Raw genomic sequence first — 22154 nt, forward strand, 5'->3', positions numbered from 1 at the left:
CACAGTTAACAGTGTGTTGTGAGGTCGGTGCCGTGGGTTAGTTAACGTCATTATTTGTCCAAGACCGTGCCAAGCAGGGGAGGCCTTCGGTGCCAAGATCACGCGCTTACGCCTGTAGCGATTGCGATCGCCCATTCATGGCTGAATCCCATGTCCCTCGCACACCACTCGCCACGCCAGCCATCGCGCATTCCACGGCCGTGCCGCCTGCGCTCCTCGCCTCCACCCGCCCGCCGCGCGCGCAGCGGCACACCACGGCAGAAACGCACAGCCAGCGTACCCAACCAACGCCTTGCCTCGCCCGCCCACCGAGCACTACACCACCAGCGCCATCCCAACTACCTGCCCAACCGCCTAGCTAGCTGTTGAACCAGTCGAAGAACAGCAGGCAGGCAGTGGCCACCAGCAGCAGCACAAGTATGTAGCGACTGCTGGAGCGATTGATGGCAACAGTCTTTGTGAGAGACTCATTGCCGCGAGTAATGTTGTGTGTGGCCTCCACCGCAGCCATGTAGATGCTCTCAATGGTCTCCGCCTGTCGCGAGGGTTACATAGTTCAGGCGGGTTGCACGGATTGGTACAGAGAAGTGTAGCGAAGTAGACAGGGGGTGGTGTTCAGCAGGTCTCGAACATGTAGATGTGCCTGGGTGGCGTTACCGAAACGAAACCCGAGGTGAGCCAAGAGCCCGAGCCCGTATTTACAACCCCCCCACCGCACCTGTGCCAACACGGCCGTACTGAACATCTGGTTGAGTGCAGCCACGTCCCGCACCTGTCAACATTAGGCGACATAAGTAAGCTTTGGTCTGGACGCAATGTAACGCTGAGGGTTCAGGGGCGTCGTTGTTGTGGCATTCTCCTGCCCCAAAGCGTGCACGGCATCATCCCCTCACGGCTACGCGTGCAGCGGCCCTCACCGACTGCTCCACCGAAAACGCCGCGTTCCGTGTGGCCGTGAGACGCTCCTGCGAGGGGGCCGCGGGTGAAGGCGTGGTCGGGCCGGGGCGGGTCGGGTTGGGGAGGCGCAATGGGCCGCACAGACAGACATGGGCGAAAGCGGACAATCCCCACTGGTGTGTGCGGGAAATCCTCGACCGCACAAAACCCATGTGACCCAACAACCCGGGTGTCACACACTCACCAGCAACGCCTTGTTCTCCTGCTCCACCTCCTGAGCCTGACCGGCCGTCCACGCCTCCGCGCCGCCGTCCACGCCGTCCGCAGCCCCTGGCCCTGGCCCCGGTCCCCCAGCGCCTTTGCCGCCGGCGGCCGAGCCTGCCAGGCCACCACTGCTGCCTCCACCAGCGCCTCCCACCAGGTGCTGCCAGCCGCTGCGCGCTACCGCCAGCGCCGCCGCCCGCGCGCTGGCCACCGGTCCGTAGCCCCGGGGACCCCCGTCGCCGTTCTGCGAGGCAGTCAGATGGCGAGGAGGATGGCGAGGAGGATGGCAAGGAGGGTTGATCAGACTCACAGTGCGAAGCGGGAATGACGCTTCGTAAGCAGATGCCCAAAGGCCAACCACGCCACGCCCATCACGGCACTGGCTACCCTAAGCGCCCCACGCTCGCTCGCTCCTGCCCCACCAGCTTTGCCGTGCCACGCCCCGAAGTCGATGCAGCAGAGCCGGTCGCCGCCGCGGCCGCCAGCACCGCGGCCGTGGCCGCCGAGGCGGCTGGCGGCACCGGCAGCATGCCCGGCCCGCGCCGGTCCAGCAGCGCCTGGTAGCGCGCGGCACGCAGGCGGTCGAAGGCCACGGCGGACCGGTGCAGGCGCTCAGCCAGGATCAGAACCTGCGGCAGGAGCAGGAGCAGTAAGAGCAGTAGGAGCAGCAGGAGCGTAGTACGGTAGTAGGAACATGAGTGGAAGCGCAAGCGGGAGCGGGGCTGGGAGTGAGGGAGGGAGGGGCGTGGCGTGGGCGCGAGAGGCGGTGTGCAGGCGCGGCCGGCCGGTGGGCCCCAACAGCTGCGCCTCCCAATCTCGCGCGCCTCGCACCCGCTGACCGCGTGCAACAAAAGCGCACAGACAGCCGCAGCGGCGCTGTACGACACACGCCTACCGTACATGGTGGCCTACCCACGCAGTGCAGCACTGCGCCCACTGCCCGCCCCTCCACCCACCATGCTCCCAAAACCCACCGCCCGTGCCCCACATCACACATCCCGACCCCCCGCCACGCACCCGACGCACGCACCCTGGCACCCACCACTCCGGTCATGTGCGCCACGGACTGCTCGTTGGCCCGCTGCTGCGGCCCCTCGCCGCCGCCGCCGCCGGCCGCCGCCAGCCCCTGCTTTCCCTTTTGCGCCGCCGCCACCGCCTCCTTCAGGCGGTCTATGTATCCGCCCACGCGCTTGACGAACGCCGCCACCTGCGCCTCCGCCGCATCCTTCGCTGGATCGGGCGTGGCCAGCGCACCTGCAGTAGCAGGCGCTGGCCCGTGAGTCACGGGCGCTGTTGCTCCACGGTGGATGCTTGGGTCTCGACAGCTTCCAGCGGGTATACCGTATCTGTGAGTACAGAGCACTGCATGCGTGCCAAGCAGCCCTGCACGCGCTAGCTCACCTCCCTACAGCGCCATCGTGCTCACCCCCTTCCCCCTCCCAGGATGCCTCCAGCTCTATCCCAGGCCTGGAAGAAGATGCTGCTCTAGCACGTCACCATCCAGGCGCACCTGCTTCCTTGGCGTAGTCCCGCTGCATGCTGCGGATGCTGTCCCCCAGCGTCCGAATGCTGTCCTCCTGCGCAAACCCCTCGTGTTAATGGCTCCCTAAGTAGCTGTCAAGTGCAACTTTACTCACGACTCCCTTTGCCGCAACCGCAAAGCTGCCAGTAGGCCCTGAACTCGCGCGCGATCGCCCCAGGATGATAGCTTCTCTCAGCTTGCGAGTTTGTTCCTGCATAACGACAGTGGTATACATGAGTCGCAAAGCCATACAGCCTGGCTTGCGTGGTGAAGAACGCACTGGCGGAAGCGAAGCTGTTGCCAAGAAGCGGTCTGCCGCAGCAGCAAGGTCTTGTGTTCGGTCTGTCATTGCTGTGAAATCGTTAAGCTCACAGGAGCAAAGCTCGAGAATGGGATGTCTAACTTTGATGTTTGGACTTGTCCCATAGTTCAGTAGTGGATGCGCATGATGATGATGATTCGCACTAGCACTATATTACAGCGAATGTGGCGGACACGATGTGCCGATAGATGTGTGTGCCTCTCACTCTCCGCGCACACACCATCCCGGCCCCGGGTAACCCTGCAGCACGCACCATCCCGACAGGCGACAGCCAAACCGACGTCAACCCACGTCACCCAGCGACAGCATGCAATACCACGGTCTTAATCCTACACGTCACGTCATCTGCCACAACCGTCTCGCAGCATGCCCCTCCGGCTCATTGACTAGAACGTCACACCCACCGTCTCACGCCGCTCGCGCGCACGCTACACACGACTCGCTCCGTAGGGCAGCTCTCAGCGCCGGTAACCCCCTCTACCATACCCACCGCCACCTCCTCCCCCAGGCCGACCCTGGTACGCGCCCCAGCCAGCGTCAGCCGGCGGTGGCGGCCGGCCAGCACCCCGGTACTCACCGCCCCTGTCGTACCGCTCGGCGCTGCCGCCGCCACCGTACCGGTCGTCATACGCATCGTAATACCCCTGGTGGTGCGGCTGATGCTGAGGCGGCGGCGGCGCTGCCCGGAGGTGAGAGTCCATACGCACGTGAGTCTGCGGCGGCGGCTGCGACGCCAGCGGCGGCGGGTACCCGTGCGCAGGCGTCAGCGCCGGTGGCGGAGGCGAGTGGGCGTAGCCGCCACCGCCGCGCTCGCGCGGCGCCGGGTAACCGTTTCCGTTCACGCTGTAACCGCCGCCGCCGCCGCCACCGTAGTCATAATCGTAAGGACGTGATGAAGGGTGCGGTTGCTGAGCTGGCGACGGCTCGTACCGTGAGTGGTACTGTTGCTGCTGCGGCGGCGCCGGAGCCTCCACGCTGTACCCGTGGCTCGCGTACGGGCTGTGGGCCGCTGCTGCCGGCGGTGGCTGCGGCAGGCGCTCCTGCGGCGCCGCGTATTGCGGCGGCGGGCCATGGTCGACGTACGCGGGCGCGCCGCCGGCGCGGCCAGAGTGGAGGGGTGCGTGCGACCCTTGTGGCCCTAGCGGCAGCAGCACCACAGCGGCACCGCCGCCGCCTACTCCCTGCCCATACGCTGCCGACAAAACCGGCTGCTGTTGCTGCTGCTGTTGATGATGGTAATGGTTGTGGTTGTTGTGCGCCAAGTCTCCTGCTGCCGCCGCCGCCGCCGCCGGCCGGCCGCCGCGCCAGCCGTCGGGCGACGCCGCGCGGCGCGGCGCATCTGGCAGCGCCGCCGAAGGCGGCAGCGGCGCAGCTGCCACCGCATTGGCGGTGGGCTGCGGCGCCGCCACGGCGGCGGTCGCCTGCAGCTGCCGCAGCATGGCTAGGGGCGGCGGCGCGGGGGGCCCGGCGTACTGCGGCGGCAGCAGCTCCGCGTCCAGCCCTAGGTGCTTGTGCAGCAGCGCGGGCGGCAGTACGTAGTCTGTGTGGCCGTTTGAGGGGACACAGGGGACGGGGTCGGTAGTTTGTGAGTGCAACAGGAGCAGTAAGAAGAGAAGGAGGAGGGGCAGCGCGGCAGCGGCAGAGTGGGCGCGGCACGGCCATGGGTGTGTTGACACGGCGCGGGCTCGGGAGGCACGGCCGCCACCGCGGCCACCGCATGCCACACGGCTGGCCGCATGCGCCATGCATCTGCCGCTCCACGTCGCAACTGCATGGCCATTGACGCATCGACAGCTCGACACGCTTTTGCTCTCGACACAAACACACACGTCTCACATCTCAACCTTCTGCACTCCATCCATCCTCCAACACCTGCACCTGCACCTGCGCTTTCACCCGCGCTTTCACCTACCTACGCCCCAGCCCCCAGCCCACCCACCCGCCAGCCGCACGCCCAGCTCCCACAGCACCAGGTTTTGCCGCCACCAGTCCATACGCCCGTCCGTGTCGCCCGCCTCCGCCACCGGCAGCCAGGGGAAGGGCCGCGCGCCCACCGCAGCGCTGGCCTTGGCGGCGGGGCTGCTGCCGCCGCCGTCCTTGCCGCCGCCGCTGTCCTTGGGCTCGCCGGGGGTGTCGGGCACGAGGTCGCGTGTGCGGTACACAACCTGTGGCAGCGAGGGTTTAGAGGAGGGGCAGGGCGAGGGTTTCAGGGGCAGGGCGAGGGTTTCAGGCAGGACTAACCAGACGGGGGCCGGGAGGCCGCAGCTGCCCGCATCAAGTTTAAGAGGGAGGGAGGACACCGGTACGCAGGAGGGGAGGGAGTTGGAAGGGTTGTAGATACCAACCCAAACTAAACCGAACCCAATGCAGAAGAGCGAGGGGGCACTGTGCGCGCACACACACATACACACGCACACGCGCACACATGGCGTGTAACGCGGCGTCCATGTACGCCCCACAGGCCCGCACCTTGGTCGTCTGCCGCCGAACACGTGTCCGCTCTGTCTTGTCCACCGACTCCTCGCCTGCCCGATGAGCGGTGGCATCCCGGAGGAGTGCAGATGAATGCCGAAACATTGGCAACGCTCACACGCTCACACCTGATTCCACACCATCCACCCGGCGGTGCCCAACGCACCCCGCTTTCATACAAAACCTTTGCATACCGGTAAATGGCTGCCCCCCGGCCCCGTGCACCCAACCAGCCCCAAGAGCAGGCTTTGAGGTCCCGGCGGTTGTCCTCAATCCCCATCGCCAAATCTGTTACCCCGGAATCCTCACTCACCCTTGGCAGGCTCTGGCGTGCTGGTCATGACAAGCAGCGGCGGCCCACTGCCCCAGGCCACCGTCTCACGCATGTCCGCAACCGCCTTCGCCGCCGCTTGCTGCTTCTCCTGTGTCTTCTGCAGCTCCTCCGCAGCCCGCCGAGACACCGCCTGTGGGCCGAGCAGAGCCAGGCGCGACGCACCCAGTGTGTTGTAGCGAGAGAGGCAAAGAGCAAGAGCGCCCAGCGCAGGTGGGTCTGCGTGCTAGCCTACTGCGTGCCAATTGCAGTGGGCGTAGAGCCCTTTGTTGCTCGGCGCCCGCCCAACCCCACCGCCCAGGACTTAAAACCCCTTTCCCTGCCCTCAACCGCCTCCGCCTGTCCTCCTGCCCGCCTCCCCCTCGCCTCCCCCTCCTCGTTCCCCTGTCCTCCGCGGCTGTCCCGCCCCGCCGCACCCGGCCCTGCCCTCAGCCCCTCACCAAGCGGTGCGACTCCGCCCGCTCCCGGAAGGCCTTCTCCGCCACCGCCACCTCCACCTGCCGCCGAGCCTCCGCCACCAGGGCAGCCACCTGCCGCCTGTGGTGGCGTCAGGGGCACGGCGGGTTTGGGCGCAGCAAGCGCAGGCGGGGCGCGAGGGAGCAGACGCAAAGAGCAAGCAGTCCAGCGCTAGCGGGGTTGAGGAGCGTGTTAAAATGCGCGCGCGCGCAATTGTGTATGTGTGCTTGGCCCGGCACGCCAAGCCACAACCGCGGGGGGATGGCACGGTCCGTCCAAGCCACCTCACTACCGCGCAGCCCGCCTCCTGGCACTCACTGCGCCTCCCGCTCCGCCCGCAGCCGCGCCACCGCCGCCGCGTTCAGCTCCTGCTCGTCCACCTCGCCGCCGCCGCCGCCGCCGCCGCTCTCACCCCCCAGTACCGCCCCCAGGCCCGCCGGCAGCGTCAGGCCAGACAACACGCCCGGCAGCGCCACGCCATCCAGCGAGCCGCTGCTCGTGCCGCTGCCGAGGGCGCCCATGCCTCCGCCCCCGCCCAGGCGCCCGGTGCCTGCGGCCCCGCCGACAGCTCCGGCTCCTGCGCCGGCCCGCGGCTGGCCCATGGAGATCTGGCTGCGCCGCACCGCGCCGTCGCCCACCCGGCTGCGGAAGCCCAGCACCACGTCTGTGTCCACACGGCCTGTGTGTGTCAGGAAAGCACAAAGGAGAGGGTCGACACCGTGCATGTGCGTGGGAAAAGATAGACGGATGACGACCCGCCCATGCGTATGTGCGCAGGGGTGTGCGGATCCCACAACATTGCCAACAGCAACGCACGTAAGCAAGAAAAGGAGGGAGGAAAGGAGGGAGCAAGGGCCCACGCCCCGGAGCCACGAGCCCACCCACCCAGCCGCTGCAGCAACCTTACGCCAGACCTTCAGACCAGCGATGATCTCCATCGGAGCCAAAGCGGAAAGCATTTGGAACCCAAGCGGCTCAAAGCCATCGCACGCACCCGTCTCGCCCAGCTTGGCTGTCATGTCCTTCACGGCCGGCCCCGACACGCCCACGCCAACGCCGCCCGCTGCCCGCCGCAGCGCACCGCCACCTCCTCCCGCACCCGCCGCCGCCGCAAGCGGCGGCAGCGGCAGCTCCTGCACAGTCCGCTGCCGCGGCCCGCCGCGCGTGTCGCCTGGCGCCAGCAGCCGCGACCCTGCGGCCCCCAGCCCCGGCACCGGCCCCAGGCCGCCGCCCGCGCCTGCCGCCGCCGCTGCCGCCGCCGCCGTGGTGCCCGCCAGCGGCATGGGCCGCTTGCTGAGCCGCTGCAGCTCCGCCGGCGCCGCCGCGCCCAGCAGCCGCGAGCCCGGCACCGGGGCGCCGGGCGGCGCGTCCGGCACCGCCGTGCTGCCGGACCGCCTGCAGTGCCCGGCATGGCCACCAAGGTTACAAACATCACGGACATATAGGTAAAATTTCCGGTCACCCAGTCGCGTGGCGCAGACCTGCTACTCCCTACGCTGCAGTAGGCCTGCCTTCACTCCGCAGTGCTTCCCCCCCCCCAAGCGTTAAGCGGCACGCACCGCAGGATTGTGGCCGCGTCCGGGTCCTTGCGCCACTCCCCGAGCACCGCCGCCGCCGCCCCCCCGAACCGCCGCTGCAGGCCCACCACCGAGCCCGGCTCCTCCGCCGCAGCCGCCGCGCCAGTCACGCCGCCTGCTTTGAGGCCCTTCAGCTCCCAGCCCAGCGGCGCCGACAGCCCTTCAAGTACCGCCTCCAGCTTGGACCCCTGTCAGCGCATACCGTACGTGTCGCGACTTTGCCTCAGGCGCACACAGGTGTCACGGGCTGGGCCACGTGCTTCCGGAGCACGCCCCGACTGGTACGGCACCATCCTCGTCGCATCGCCGTCTAGCCAGCGGTCTCCACAACACAGCCCTCCTCTTCTGCCACACGGATTCGCCCGGTCCAGCCTCAACCCCCATCTTGTGTCATCGGTCGGCAACTCGGTATGGACACGCAGCTGACTACCGCCCCCCGCCCCTTACTACTGGCGCGCTATTCTTGCATCTCGTGACCGGGTGGGCTTTCGGATGGCGATAGGACTTTTCCGCTGGGCTCGGACCCCCGCCTCTCCCCCCTTTTGCATTGGGTTCGGTTTAGTTTGGGCTAGTACCTACAACCCTCCCGCCCCTCCAACTCCCACCCACCCACGCCCACCTTGAGCAGGTCGCGGCGCATGGGCAGTCCGGCCATGACGTCCAGCAGCAGCCGCAGCATGGTGGCCTGGCCGTCCCACAGCGCGTCCTGGGCGGGGCAGGGGGGGGAGTGGGGCGAGAGGTTGGGGAGGGGGCAATGCGCGGGGCGGAGTGGAGGGAAGGGGCCGTGGCAGGCAGCCACTGGGTGATGGGGATGTGGGTTAGGAATGCAACAGGGCCGCAGCGTCGCAACCCGCTGCCCGCGGCACCCCCAGGTTGCACGCCTCACGCCTCCCTCTCCCTCTTCCTCTTCCTCTCCCTCTCCCTCCCCCTGCCCCCTGCCCCCGCACCTGCAGCCAGGCCGCCAGGCAGTCCAACACGCGGCTGTTCTGCAGCAGGCGCCACAGCACGTCCAGGGCGGTGCGCCGCAGCGCCTCCAGAGCCGCACGCCGCACGCGCCAGTCGCCGCACGCCGCCATCTGCTGCTGGAAGATATTGACCTGTGTGTGTTTGTGTGTGTTTGTGTGTGTGTGTGTGTGTGTGTTTGTGTGTGTGTGTGTGTGTGTGTGTGTGACTGTCTGTGTGCGCGTGTGCGTGTGGGCGTGTCTTGGTCTTAGCACTGCAGGGCTTGCCGGCACCGGTCAGGAGCTACAGCCCTTGCGCAAGAGCTGATTTCCCCCACGGTGCACTGTCATGGACCCTGTTCCAGGCCCTCTCGCCACAGCCTGCTGGCTCCCAGGGCAGCGCCAAGTCTGTGCCCCTTGTCGCACACATGCAAGGACGTGCCGGCTCCTCCACCAAACACATCCCAGTCCACCCACCACGGAAATGGGCACGCCCGCAATGCCGCCCGTGTCCGGCAGCAGCAGCGACCCGATTTTAGCAAGCTGCGCCGCCCGCGCCGCCTCCTCGGCGTCATCAAACACGAACCACGAGCCGCCGGCAGCCCCTCCCGCATCCGTCCCCCATCTCCCCGCGCCTGGTCCCCCGGATGCAGCATGCGCCACAGCCGCCGCGCCTGGCCCCGCCCCCGCCGCCGCTCCAGCGTGCATGCCGTGCCCGGGGCGCGCGGCGGCGGCGGGGTTGAATGGGGCCGGCGCGCCGCCGGCGCGCACGTCGCCTCCATGCCCACCTGCCAACATGGGTGCCCTGTCGCGCTCCGGCCCCTTCGTCCGTTTGCTCGCTAATGAGAGCCTATCGCTGATGGCCTTTGTGAAGGCTCGGGCCTCCTTGCGGACTGCCTCCTGGGGGCAGGCTGCGGCCCAGGCCAGCGCGCGCACGTGCTCGCGGTCGAGCACCTGGTCTGACACGGAGAACACATCGGGCATGGCGGAGGCCGCCGCGTCCGCCGCGTCCTGTACGTTTTGGGTTAGGGCGCGTAAGCTTGTGAGTTTGCGGGAGGCGGGAGGGTCGATGTGAGAAGAATGCGGAGTTCACGGCATGCCGCCGGGACGTCGGCTCGACTGGCGGAGAAACAGGCTAGCCGTGTCAAAGCACAGCATGCCACACCACACACCTCCTGGCAGCCAAACCCCCAGGGAAAGGGAGCCCACCCATATGCTCACATCACAAGCAGGGCACTGCCCACCTTTTGGGTTTGTGCTTCCGCGGGGCCTGGTGACGCAAGGGCTGTCCCTGCAGCGGCCTCGGAACTAGTCGTCTCCGCGCCATTGAGGCTGAGCTCCACAGCCAGCGCGTCCTGCCGGTTCCGCAGCGCTTCTAGCTTGTTAAGCTGCTCCTGGAAGAGGTCCACGCTTGCAAGCACCGCGTCTCGTTGCGGTGGCGAGCTGCTCTCATTCGCAAAGCCCGCAAGCTTGCTTGCAAGCTCTCGCGCAGCAGATAATGAGAATGCTCCATCCGTAAGTTTCATTATATTGGATTCCATCCTGAGCAAGCACGGTGCCGACCCGGCAGCTGAGCCCGAAGTCGCGCCCTGCTTATGGTAGGGGTTGCCCTAGCATATGTGTTGTTTTATTGTATCGCCATTACATGTGCAAGGTTTTCTTAGCATTCCCAAGGCCGAGCCTTGAAACTTTGGCGGCATTTTGCAGCTGTGCTTCTATGGTTGCTTAAGCTTTGCTATGTTACCATGGAGTCGTATTGCTTCAATGCATGTAATGTTAAGGTAGTCGGTGTGCTGGTACTAGATTGCTGGTGACACGGGACCAAACAATGGGGCACGTCCTGCCACGCTTCCCCACGCGCGCCCCAGGTGTCCCGCTGACTGCTTCGTTGCCCTTGGTGACGACGTGGTAGACGATCAGCAAACGACCCACACGCGAACGAGCTGCACATGGCCCTGCCCACGCCGCCCTGTCGCACCCCAGCCCCGACACAGAGCAAGGCTTCAAGCAAGCCGTACGCGACTCGTTCAACTACGCCTCTCCTACGGCATCCCGAGCCAAGGTGCTCAAGATGCCAGAAAACGGCTGGTAAATGGAGGCTAGGATATATACAGCGAAAGGGGCTGGTCGTTGTGGTCTTGGCTAGCGGGAAAGGGGCAGCACGCGCCGGACACTAGCAAGACTACTGCACTGGTATCTGCCAGCGCGCCACAGGAACAGGCCAGCCCTGTTGCGCGAAGCGCATGTCCTGCAGCGTCTTAAGCCGTTAAGCGTCCAAGAAACAAAACGTCTGCGGTAGAGCGCCGTCTCCGGGCGTCCACCTTGCGCCCCTCCACGTCTCCACCTGCTTCCGCACTGCTCGGGGACAATAGTTGACCAAGCCCGTAGCTCGGCTGCATGGCGTTCGGGACTGCGGTTACGGCTGTAAGGTCGCACGAAACCAACGCCATCCAAATGCAGGCTGGGAATTGGGAAACATCAACAGCCCGGCGTCACCGTGACCAGCATGACGTCCAAAGGCTACGCGTCGAGTGGGAGAGGCCGAAAGGCATGACAAGGGACAAGTGTTCCCCGGTCACGGGAAAAGGGGCTGAGCCCCTCCACAGTCTGAGGCCGAACAACCTCATCGCCCGGACATAGCCGGGGTCGGTTTCCACAGGCACATAGCCAAACCAGGTGCCTATCTAGCAGTCGCGATGCCGCAGCAGAGCCAACCGCAGCCAGACGCAGCACAGTTGTCAACAGCCGCACTACTTGTCATGCCGCTACGCAAGCCCTGCCAGCTCCACCGCGGACCGCTTCCTAGACACCGCCAGCCGGCTCACCATTCCCAAGGACAAGATCCCTCGCAAGGGAAAAGTGGGCTGAGCCCACGCCACGTCCTCCGTCTGAGGCCGAAGGTTCCGATACTAGCCTCATCTCCCGGACATAGTTGGGGTCGGTTTGTGCAGGCACCGCCCGCCATATATGCCCAGTCGCGCCCAGCTATCAAGCAGTAGCGCAGCAGGCAGCAGGCCAACCAGACAGCAAGGAAAAACTCTCAACACCCCTGCCGCTGCAGCCGACTGCCCGCTACGCCATGCTCGTCAGCACAGGTCGCTAATCAGACAACACCGGCAGGTCTCAACCTGCGCGCCGGCGCCGCTTTGAAGGCGGCGCCGCGCTGTCCTCCTCCACGTGGCCTTGCCCGCCCCCTCTGCTCCAAACATGTATGCGCGCCGCCACTGCCGCTGGGCCCAGGGCCGCCCGTGCCGCCGCCACCACCGGGCCCAACGCCGTGGCCGCTGCTGTTGCCGCCGGTAGGCGCGGTGCCACCGCCGCCGCCAACGCCGTCTCCAGGCCCTGCACCGCCGCCACCGCCGCCAGCAGGTCGCAGGGCTGCAGGCCGCGGTTTGCCAAGCAGCATCTCCATCAGCGCGTGCCGCATGTTTGTAGCCGAGCTGGCGTCGCGGCCCTGCAGTTTGTGGTGCTGGAACACCGTTGTGTATGGAGGTAGTGAGAACTACCGGGTTTGGAAGGCAAGGCCATGTAAATAGTCGGTGTCGCCGCCGGAGGCTCCACCCGACCCTACCATGCCCGACGCCAGCGCAGGTGCCAGCTTGTCGGAAGACTCGTATACAGTTACAGTAACCCGATGTTGAGGACACAGTCAGAACCCTCACTAACAGCACAGATTGCTGCACACAGCGCCAGAGCTGTGCCCCGGGCGGTTACGCCAGGTGTAACGCCCCAGAGTCGGACAGACAGACAGAGACTCTGCCGGCACGTACCAGGAGTGCCACGGACTCAGACGTCCCACGTTGTAAGCCCCAGACTTGGCACTACACAGTTCAACATGCAAACAGGGCGTGTGTCATCCCGTGTGTCACCCCGTGTCATCTCCAAACCGCCCTGTGTCACCCCGTGTCATCGCGTGTCATCATGTCCAAACCGACCTGCCGCCCCAATCCTGCCATCCCACTTACCCACACAGTCCCGCAGTGTTGGCATCGCGGGCACGCGAGCCACCAAACGGAATCACAACTTCCAGGCAGCGCTGCCCGTTACCAAGCAGGCGCCGTCCGCACTTCGCACACACCTGCTCAGACACAGAGATAGGGTCGGGCCAGGTACGGTACGTGTGCATTGAGCGTTGTGCGCATTGCTTTGTGAAGATCACAGCGTACCTGGCTGGTGTAGTATTCGTCCACGTAGACTACCAGGTGGGCGTACTTGTCCACCAGCAGACGCAGCAGCGCCCGGTTTAAGCCCCTGCCTGACCTGAATTGCGAAGTGAGTGAGTGGATGACGGTGAGTGGGTGAGTGAAGGTGGGTGAGTGAGTGCGTTGCTGAGCGAGTGGCCGGGTGAGTGAGTGGCTGAGTGAGCCAAGGACCAGATCCCCTGCCTGACCTGCTGACGCAGCCGCCGTGGCCAGTGTTGGGGTTGCCCTAGCCGACGATGACCTCCTCCTTGGGCCTTCCCCCAGCCAGCTGCTGCGCCGTTTGCTCGAGGACCTGGACGGCCATGACGTTGTGCGGTGAGTTGTTTGCATGAGCTGTACAGGGCACGCTTGCAACCTGGGCCAGACGGAGTTAGCAACCAACGCGCACCTTCTGGCTGCGAATGTAAACAGTCAAGCGCCACCGCCGCTGGCCCCACTGCCGGTAATGGCGAAGGAGCTGCCAGCCCTATCCCACCGCTGCCGCTGTATAGGTACTGAATGCGGAGTGTGTGGTCAGCTGCATACGCCACCCGCGCACTTGGGATCCCGGCCTGCCACCGCTGGAGCGCTGGCTGCTCCTGCAGACGCGCCTCCTGCCAACACTGGCGCTCTGATTGGCCAGCAGTGCGCTTGCGGTAACCAGCACCAGACACACGCGCGTAGCACTTGCGCTGCTCCCTGCGCCGCTTGGTCGCTGCATGCCTCTGCTTCCGCGAACGGCGGCCGCGCCAACCGCGCGGCTTTCGCCGCCACCGCCCACGGGCACACCCTCGCCTCCCGCGCCCCCTCGGCTGCCCCCGCTGGCGCTTCCGCCACACATTAGCTCGCCCGACGAGGAAAAAGGACCGAGGCAGTGGCAACGGAGATGGTCCCCCCGAAGGTCAGCCTCAGCAGGCACGCCAGCCACGCACGCGTCTTCATCCAGCAGCCAACACACAGCACAGATGAAGAGCCGGACTACTCCTGCTGCTGCTGGTGCTGGTGCTGCTGCCTATGTCGACCGCCCATGTCGACAGGAGCATGCAGGGCCTCTTTGCCTAGGAGCCACAAGCGAGCCCGCTGGCCTCCCTCCCTGCCTCCGCCCTCCTGCCCCCTCCTCGCTCTATTGCATTGAGTTTGGTTTAGTTTGGGCTGGTATCTACAACCACCCCCCTCCCGCTCACCCCAATGGCGGCTGCGGCGCTCGAGCGGCTGCCCACCCGCGTCTTGACGATCCAGTTCTTGTTGATCTGTGGCGACATGCGGCTGAGGTTCATGAGTGTGAGGTGCGGTCAGCTCCAAGCCCCAATGTGCCAAAGACCCAGAACCCCGGCGATGTCACTGTGGGACTCGCCCGCTTCGGGTGTCGGGCGTGTGGAAGCCTCATGCACCCTCCAAGCCCCAGTTAAAGCGCGCCGGGTCACTGGTCAGCACCATCGTCTGCACCCGCTGCTGTTCACCCCACGTATTTGGCCTGCGCCCCCCTAGCGCAGCGGTTCAGGGAGGGGCGAAACCCCCAAGGAACTGGCCAGGAACTGACTGGGAGTGAGGATTATTAGGACTTCCACACGCTCCGTAACTCCGTTGCTCCGTTGCCTGCCCGGCCGCTGCATGCGTGTCCCAGCTTTCGGACTAGGACCAGAGCACGCCTCTGGCACACGCCGTTTTGCAGTGCTTTTCTGATCAACCAGGACCTGGCGGCAGCGCAGGGCCTGGGCCCAGCAGTGGCGGCGTGCATGTGCGTAGCAGAGGGGGCGGGCAAGGCCACGTGGAGGAGGAGCGCGCGGCGCCGCCCGAGAACCGGCGCCGGCGCGCGGTTGAGACCTGCCGGTATCTGGTTTGCAATCTTTGCAGGCGACCACAGCGTGGCACGGTGTGTGGTAGGCCGCAGCAGTGAGGAATGTTGTGGCTAGAGGAGTTTCTGCTGCTGGTTGCCCTGTGCTGGCTGTGCTGTTGCTTGGCAGCGGAACGTGGCGGGACGCATGGCGGGCCGTGCCTGTACAAACCGACCCGCCCCGGCCACCGTATGTCCGGGAGATGAGATAGACGCTTGCAGCCTCAGACTGGAGACGTAGCGTGGGCTCAGCCCACTTTTCCTGTCCTCAAAACGCGTAATATTACTTGCTATTTCCTATTGTAGAAAAATAGGCAGCAGGTAAAACTCGGCCGGAGTGAGAAGCGACCTCGCGCGTCCATGGACTTTAATTGACTGGCGACTGTGGCGACTCGTTGCGAGGTAAAGGGCCCGAGGTGCAGAATTAAGAGGAAAGTCATACTGGACTACACCAGGCAAAAGACCACCGCGCAAACTAGGTACCAAGTCTACTGAACCAGCCAGTTTTGCCTGCGTCAGGGGTGTGGGGCTGAGTCCCAGGCCGTCGGCTGTGGCTGCAGGCACGGCTAAAGGAGCAGCCGGCGCTCAAGCGCTGTCAGGCGGGGATACCCAGCGCGCGGGTGGCGTCAGCAGCTGACCATGAGCGGCGAATACGCTACCTCTACTCTGGAGGTGGCGTGGACGCGGCGGCGGCGGCCGGGTCTGCGCCTGCGCCGGTGCAACAGTACGGGCTGTGGCACCTACTCCGTTTCTACCGGCAGTGGGGCCAGCGGCGGTGGCGCCTGACTGTCCATGTGCGGACGCAGAAGGTGGGGGTTGAGGGGAGGGGGCCAGAACAAGACGCTTACCTGGCCGCCACATCCGACACCTGGAAGCACTTCAGTGAAACCTACCGCACCAAAGCCCTCACCACCACCAACACCCTGTATGGACACCAGGAGCGGGTGCAGCACGTAATAGCCCGCACCACCAGCAAAGGTTCGCCGTACTACCGAGTCCAGTGGGAACCCACCGTCATCACCCCCGGCTCCCTCACCCTCTACGCCCGCAACCGCTACCGCCCCAAACCCGGCGGCCTTACCTGGCTCCTTACCCCAGGCAACGAACCTCGCGTCCTGGTGGAATGGGAAGACCTGGAAGAACCCGCCGCTACCCTGGAGGCACAAGACAACAAACAAGAACTCCTGGACGCCCTGCACGCCCGCCTTGCTGTCCCCCTGGCCCCCCGCCCCCCGGCCCCCGCTAGCGACACGCACCTAAACCCTGACCAGCGACAGGGCCGCTGGACAGATGCCAGCAACGACACTGCACGAGGGCAACGCACTCTGCGCCACTACGTCGACATCAACGTCGAGCCATGCAACCCCCGCCGAGACATCCGCCCCACACAAACATACACCATCCAGCTCGGTATTCTCCCCGACCCTGGCTCCACGGCACACAGCACTCACCTGGCGCATGTGTACGACCCCCGCGGACGGTGCATGGGCACCATCAGCGCAGAGCGGCTCAACCTCCTCTGGCAACGCTACCAGCATGCACAAACAACCTGGCCCGAAGCGCACGCCAAATACGACCAGGGCAGAGGCTTTGCGGCGGCCATCGCCCGCCTGCTCCTCCGATACAAACCCGGGGGCGGCTCCAAATCCCACCCTGTCACTGAAAAAGGAGAACGCATTCTGTGCGACGGATTGACACAAACCCTGCACACGGCAATAGGCTTCGTGTCGCGCACATTCGCGTTCGCATTTCGACAGCACTCCGCTAATAGGCAGCACAACAGAGCTCTTCGCATCACCCCTTAACGTCTCGGAAGCCGCCACCACCTACTACACACTGTACGAAGAAGACATGCTCTTTGGGGCCAACTATGACGCGTACTCCCAGCCATGGGATGGAATTGCTGTCGCCTACCCCGAACCCAACACCGAAGACGGAGCTCACGCGGTCCGATGGGCACTGGCATGGGCCGAACACACCGAAACCCTTACAAACACCCGCAACCCGCCAACCACTGCCACGCTGATCATCCTCCCCACCCAACGCAACGCGCCATACACACGATACCTCGCCCACCCCAGTGTCACACTCCTTGGCAGCATTTCCGCCACAGCAACACACGCCCTTCTCGGCCAGATCCACAACGACGCAGGCATCACCTTAAAACATGACCTGGTGCTGGTCAGCAATACACCCGGAGCCCAACTCGCCCAGCCCATACGCGACGCCCTAAGCACGTCTCTATACCTCTCAGGCATGCCCGTCGAACCGCAGCCCCAACTCACCTGGGCCCACACACGGTGGGTGACCAAACAGGTCCGCCGGATGACCCGCACCCGCCCGGCAGCCCCCCGAGTAACACCCCCTCCCGTACCGGCCACGCCAGCCACCCTGGCCCCGTTCGCGGCCACCCAACCCCTACGCCTCAATCCCTGCGAAGGCTTCTACACCGATGGCTCAGTACAGAAAGACGCCCTTGGTCAGCCCAGCGCGTGGGGGGCCGCAGCGATCGATGCCCGCACGTCCCAAACGTATCAGATCGACGTCAACCCTGGACAACACGGCTGCAACACCATAACAAGATGCGAGCTCTCGGCCATACACCAAGTGCTCAAGCTCGACGAAGTGCAAGCGCTCCCCGAAGTCACAGTTTACACCGACTCCGCTGCGTCGCTATTCCTCATCCGCAAAACAATCAACCAGCCCCAACTCCTTACCTTCAGCAAACACAAAGCGCTGCTGGATAACATCCTCGCGCTCCTGAAACGCCGCTCCCACGCCGGCCGCCGGACAAACCTCCTCAAGGTCAAAGCACATTCAGGGATCACGTACAATGAACTCGCAGATCAGGCGGCGGTGAAAACCGCCAAGGGAGAAGAGATGCCCGGGGCCGAGTGGCTGGTCGAGGAGTCCGATAACGACCCGCGTAGTAAATACTACTGGATACGTAAAACTATCAAACCGACTGTGGAAGGGGTGCCACGAGAGAAGAACGAAGGACACTACGCGCATGACCTCAACCGCGGCATCGCCACGCTCGCAGCCCCGCACATCGCCCAAGGCCACACCCGCGAAACCCTCTACACTGGTTTCGTAGCCAACGCCATCCCAGACCTGGATATCAAATCCAGCACCCGAACCCTGAACCTGCAATCAGGCCGACACCGCAAGGCCAAACGCTGCATGGACTACTTATACGGGCAACTGTGGAACAACAAACTCGCAGCCCGCTTCGGCCGCACAGTTACAGGCCGCCGAGCCCCCCGCGCTGGCCCCGATACCCCCGCCCCATGCCCACTCTGCCGCGGACCCGACTCCGGCGGCCACATAATGGGAGGCTGCCACAACCCCCAACTCCGTGCAATGTACATTAAACGACACAACATTGCAGTCCAGGCCATCGCACGAGCCATCTCCCGCGGTGACTGCGGCGGCTGCTACATGGTAATGGACGCCACGTCTAAAGCCGATCTGCCAGACTACGCGGCTGACAACCGCTTGCCGCCATGGCTGCTCCCCGACCAGGAGGGCAAACCAGCAGGACGCCACCTACACTACCGCCCCGACATCCTACTAATTCCTTCCATCTCCCTCGCCGCAGCCCTAAACCCAGACTTTGTCGTGCTGCCCAGCGAACACGACACCATCCACATCATCGAAGCAGGATACACCGCCGACACGAACCACGCCGCCAAGCAACACGAAAAAGCACAACAGCACCAGGCCCTTGCAGCCGACCTGCGGGAAGCGGGATGGAAAGTGCAATACACCCCACAGAGTGCCATCAGCCTCGGGTTTGCAGGTACAATCCACAAAGATCTCCACCCCCTCCTCACCTCCCTGGGCGTCACCTCCCACAAAGCGAGGCAGTGCTGCGACACCCTACACGACCACGCAGTCGCCACCCTCAACCACATAGTCCTGACCAGACGGCGCCTCGAACGGGGACTGCCAACCGGCAACCCAGAAGGGATGTAGCATCCCGGCGGGGCGCAGGCCTAGCCTGCACGCCCGCCCGCCGCCAAATGCTCGGTAGTGGGGGCGTACAGGAGGTGGGTCTGACCCACCTCCTCATCTCCCCCCACTCCCTTAATCCACACCACTTGCCTACGGCAGGGTGTATCTATTTCTATTTCTATTTCGCGCGGCGCCGCCCGAGAACCGGCGCCGGCGCGCGGTTGAGACCTGCCGGTATCTGGTTTGCAATCTTTGCAGGCGACCACAGCGTGGCACGGTGTGTGGTAGGCCGCAGCAGTGAGGAATGTTGTGGCTAGAGGAGTTTCTGCTGCTGGTTGCCCTGTGCTGGCTGTGCTGTTGCTTGGCAGCGGAACGTGGCGGGACGCATGGCGGGCCGTGCCTGTACAAACCGACCCGCCCCGGCCACCGTATGTCCGGGAGATGAGATAGACGCTTGCAGCCTCAGACTGGAGACGTAGCGTGGGCTCAGCCCACTTTTCCTGTCCTCAAAACGCGTAATATTACTTGCTATTTCCTATTGTAGAAAAATAGGCAGCAGGTAAAACTCGGCCGGAGTGAGAAGCGACCTCGCGCGTCCATGGACTTTAATTGACTGGCGACTGTGGCGACTCGTTGCGAGGTAAAGGGCCCGAGGCGCAGAATTAAGAGGAAAGTCATACTGGACTACACCAGGCAAAAGACCACCGCGCAAACTAGGTACCAAGTCTACTGAACCAGCCAGTTTTGCCTGCGTCAGGGGTGTGGGGCTGAGTCCCAGGCCGTCGGCTGTGGCTGCAGGCACGGCTAAAGGAGCAGCCGGCGCTCAAGCGCTGTCAGGCGGGGATACCCAGCGCGCGGGTGGCGTCAGCAGCTGACCATGAGCGGCGAATACGCTACCTCTACTCTGGAGGTGGCGTGGACGCGGCGGCGGCGGCCGGGTCTGCGCCTGCGCCGGTGCAACAGTACGGGCTGTGGCACCTACTCCGTTTCTACCGGCAGTGGGGCCAGCGGCGGTGGCGCCTGACTGTCCATGTGCGGACGCAGAAGGTGGGGGTTGAGGGGAGGGGGCCAGCAGATGCATCCACACCAACTGCACTGCGCTGACGCTACACCAATGCCACGGGTACAGGTGCTGGAGCACACGGCGCAGCAGCTGGCTGGTGGAAGGCCCAAGGAGGAGGTCATTGTTGGCTGGGGCAACGCCAACACTGGCTATGGCGGTTGCATCAGCAGGTTGGGGCGGGGCCCAAACCGGGCACTGCTCCGCCTGCTGGTGGACAAGTACGCGCACCTGGTGGTGTACGTGGACGAGTTCTACACATCGCAGGCAAGATGAGAGCAGACGGGTTGGAATGAGTAGACAGGTGGTCGGGTGGACAGGATGGGGCTCGTGTACAGGTAGCCGGGTAGCCAGCAAGGTTCACACTGTACTCCTGCCCCCTCCCTCCCCAGGTGTGTGCGAAGTGCGGGCGGCGCTTACTCGGCAACGGGCAGCGCTGCCTGCAGGCGGTCGTACCATGGGGGGGCTTACGTGCTCACCAAGTCCAAGTGTGCAACCACTGCGGGACGGTGTGGGTGAGTCCACTTTGTGGGCGGGCGGCTGGCTGGGCGATGGATGGGTGGCTGGGTGGCGGCTCAGTGGGGCTCAGTGGGTGATGGCTGGCTGGGTGACGGCTCAGTGGGGCTCAGTGGGGCTCAGTGGGGCGCAGTCGTGGGCTCAGTGGGGCTCAGTGGGTGATGGCTGGGTGACGGCTGGGTGACGGCTCAGTCGTGGGCTCACTCACTCTACCCTCCCGACGGTGCAGGGACGTGACGTCAACTCCGCAACCAACATCCGGCACGCGCTGGTGGAAATGCTGCTGGGGCACAAGCGACCTGCATCGCTGCAGACTGGCGGCGGCGGCGGCGGCGGCGGCGGCGGCGGCAGCGGCGGCGGCGGCAGCGGCGGCGGCGGCGGCGGCAGCGGCGGCGGCGGCGGCGGCAGCGGCAGCGGCGGCGGCGGCGGCAGCGGCAGCGGCGGCGGCGCGTGCGCGCATCTTGGTAGCGGAGGGGGCGGGAAAGGCCACGTGGAGGAGGAGAGCGCAGCGCCGCCCAAGAAGCGGCGCAAGCGCGCAGGCTGAGGAGCCGGCTGGTGTCTAGTGTAGTGCGGTGCTGTGGAAACGATGGTCTGTCATCTGCTAGCTAGTCCTTTTACTGTCAGGATAACGCAGCACAACAAGTGGTATCGAGACCAGCTAAAGTCACGGGTTCGATCCGCGCCACCTGCTGGGCACGGAAGTATGCAGGCTCTGCTTCCGGGGATACGTCTGAACTGTGGAGTATCGCAGCTCTGCTCCCGTATCTGCGTGTTGAATTCGTCGGGACGCCTCATCTGGAGGGGGGATAGTTGTAGTGCGGTGCTGTGGAAACGATGGTCTGTCATCTGCTAGCTAGTCCTTTTACTGTCAGGATAACGCAGCACAACATCTAGGTAGCGGTCCGCGGTGGAGCTGGCAGGGCTTGCGTAGCGGCGTGACAAGTAGTGCGGCTGTTGACAACTGTGCTGCGTCTGGCTGCGGTTGGCTCTGCTGTGGCATCGCGACTGCTAGATAGGCACCTGGTTTGGCTATGTGCCTGTGGAAACCGACCCCGGCTATGTCCGGGCGATGAGGTTGTTCGGCCTCAGACTGTGGAGGGGCTCAGCCCCTTTTCCCGTGACCGGGGAACACTTGTCCTGTCCTCAAAGCGCGTTAGACACGAACATGCGGTCGAGATTCGCGTGGCTGCCAGCGCCTTCGCGGCTGCCGTCTTTGCCCCCTTCCCGGCTCTGCGCTTGCTTTCCTTGCGTGTACAGCCACCAACCTGCAGTGCTCGTATCTTGTAGATGCCCTCAGGCACCCGGCATCTACACATGCGTAGATGACCCTGACCGCGGCATCTACATTGAAGCACCCAAGCCCCCCAACACGTCTACGCTTCCCCCATTTTTGCGCCAAAACCGGCCAAAAACGGATTTTGGGCAGATTTCTACAGTGTAGATGGAAGATACGAGCAACCTTCTCGGTAGGCACGAGCGGCGAATGCTTCTTGCGGGCACGCATGCTACTACTCTGACTGGTGCGTGCATCTAACATAGCGTGGTGATAAGTGCGACCCGCCGGTCCTTTGGTGTGATACATGGTTACTAATACCCTCCAGCAGTACTGCTCATGACGAGTGTGGTGGGAACGAATGCGTACGTAGACCAGAGCGGACGGCGGAGTGGGCTTGCAGGCGGCACGAGAGTAGGCAGTCAGTAGCGCAAGTTGCGAATTCACATGTTACCTCGTAACCGACGATAAACGCTGTGGACGGTCGCGCCCATGGCTGGCTGACAGAAAGCGGCTGCTGTATTGGGATGGCTGGGCTGGGCGACGGCGGC

At 64.8% G+C, this 22154-nt stretch overlaps 5 protein-coding genes across 5 annotated transcripts; 1 reads left to right on the forward strand and 4 right to left on the reverse strand.

Moving 5' to 3' along the window:
* On the reverse strand, window positions 1–3086 carry CHLRE_17g711450v5 (uncharacterized protein). Its single transcript, XM_043072087.1, has 9 exons — window positions 2964–3086; window positions 2799–2894; window positions 2672–2738; window positions 2204–2415; window positions 1584–1790; window positions 1142–1405; window positions 918–965; window positions 719–772; window positions 1–535 (listed from the first exon to the last, which is right to left on the reverse strand). Exons 1-9 carry the CDS (start codon window positions 3030–3032, stop codon window positions 359–361), a joined length of 1194 nt encoding a protein of 397 aa, XP_042914546.1. The 5' UTR covers window positions 3033–3086; the 3' UTR covers window positions 1–358.
* A 60-nt stretch (window positions 3087–3146) lies between these two features.
* Window positions 3147–10526, reverse strand: CHLRE_17g711457v5 (uncharacterized protein). The gene is made up of 12 exons (XM_043072088.1): window positions 10027–10526; window positions 9260–9793; window positions 8789–8938; window positions 8461–8547; window positions 7824–8029; window positions 7259–7659; window positions 6583–6943; window positions 6249–6345; window positions 5791–5941; window positions 5475–5530; window positions 4945–5170; window positions 3147–4545 (listed from the first exon to the last, which is right to left on the reverse strand). Exons 1-12 carry the CDS (start codon window positions 10321–10323, stop codon window positions 3464–3466), a joined length of 3648 nt encoding a protein of 1215 aa, XP_042914547.1. The 5' UTR covers window positions 10324–10526; the 3' UTR covers window positions 3147–3463.
* Window positions 10527–10580: 54 nt separating this feature from the next.
* Window positions 10581–12276, reverse strand: CHLRE_17g711480v5 (uncharacterized protein). Its single transcript, XM_043072089.1, has one exon. It carries the CDS (start codon window positions 12207–12209, stop codon window positions 11886–11888), a length of 324 nt encoding a protein of 107 aa, XP_042914548.1. The 5' UTR covers window positions 12210–12276; the 3' UTR covers window positions 10581–11885.
* Window positions 12277–15920: 3644 nt separating this feature from the next.
* Window positions 15921–18746, reverse strand: CHLRE_17g711503v5 (uncharacterized protein). Its single transcript, XM_043072090.1, has 2 exons — window positions 18634–18746; window positions 15921–18535 (listed from the first exon to the last, which is right to left on the reverse strand). The coding sequence occupies exons 1-2, from the start codon at window positions 18712–18714 to the stop codon at window positions 18401–18403; spliced, it is 216 nt and encodes a 71-aa protein (XP_042914549.1). The 5' UTR covers window positions 18715–18746; the 3' UTR covers window positions 15921–18400.
* Window positions 18747–19316: 570 nt separating this feature from the next.
* CHLRE_17g711526v5 (uncharacterized protein) lies at window positions 19317–21488 on the forward strand. The gene is made up of 4 exons (XM_043072091.1): window positions 19317–19664; window positions 19754–19801; window positions 19884–20081; window positions 20560–21488. The coding sequence occupies exons 1-4, from the start codon at window positions 19632–19634 to the stop codon at window positions 20872–20874; spliced, it is 594 nt and encodes a 197-aa protein (XP_042914550.1). The 5' UTR covers window positions 19317–19631; the 3' UTR covers window positions 20875–21488.
* Window positions 21489–22154: the final 666 nt, after the last annotated feature.

This window comes from Chlamydomonas reinhardtii, chromosome 17, assembly GCF_000002595.2.
Source record: "Chlamydomonas reinhardtii strain CC-503 cw92 mt+ chromosome 17, whole genome shotgun sequence".
Lineage (NCBI taxonomy): Eukaryota > Viridiplantae > Chlorophyta > Chlorophyceae > Chlamydomonadales > Chlamydomonadaceae > Chlamydomonas > Chlamydomonas reinhardtii.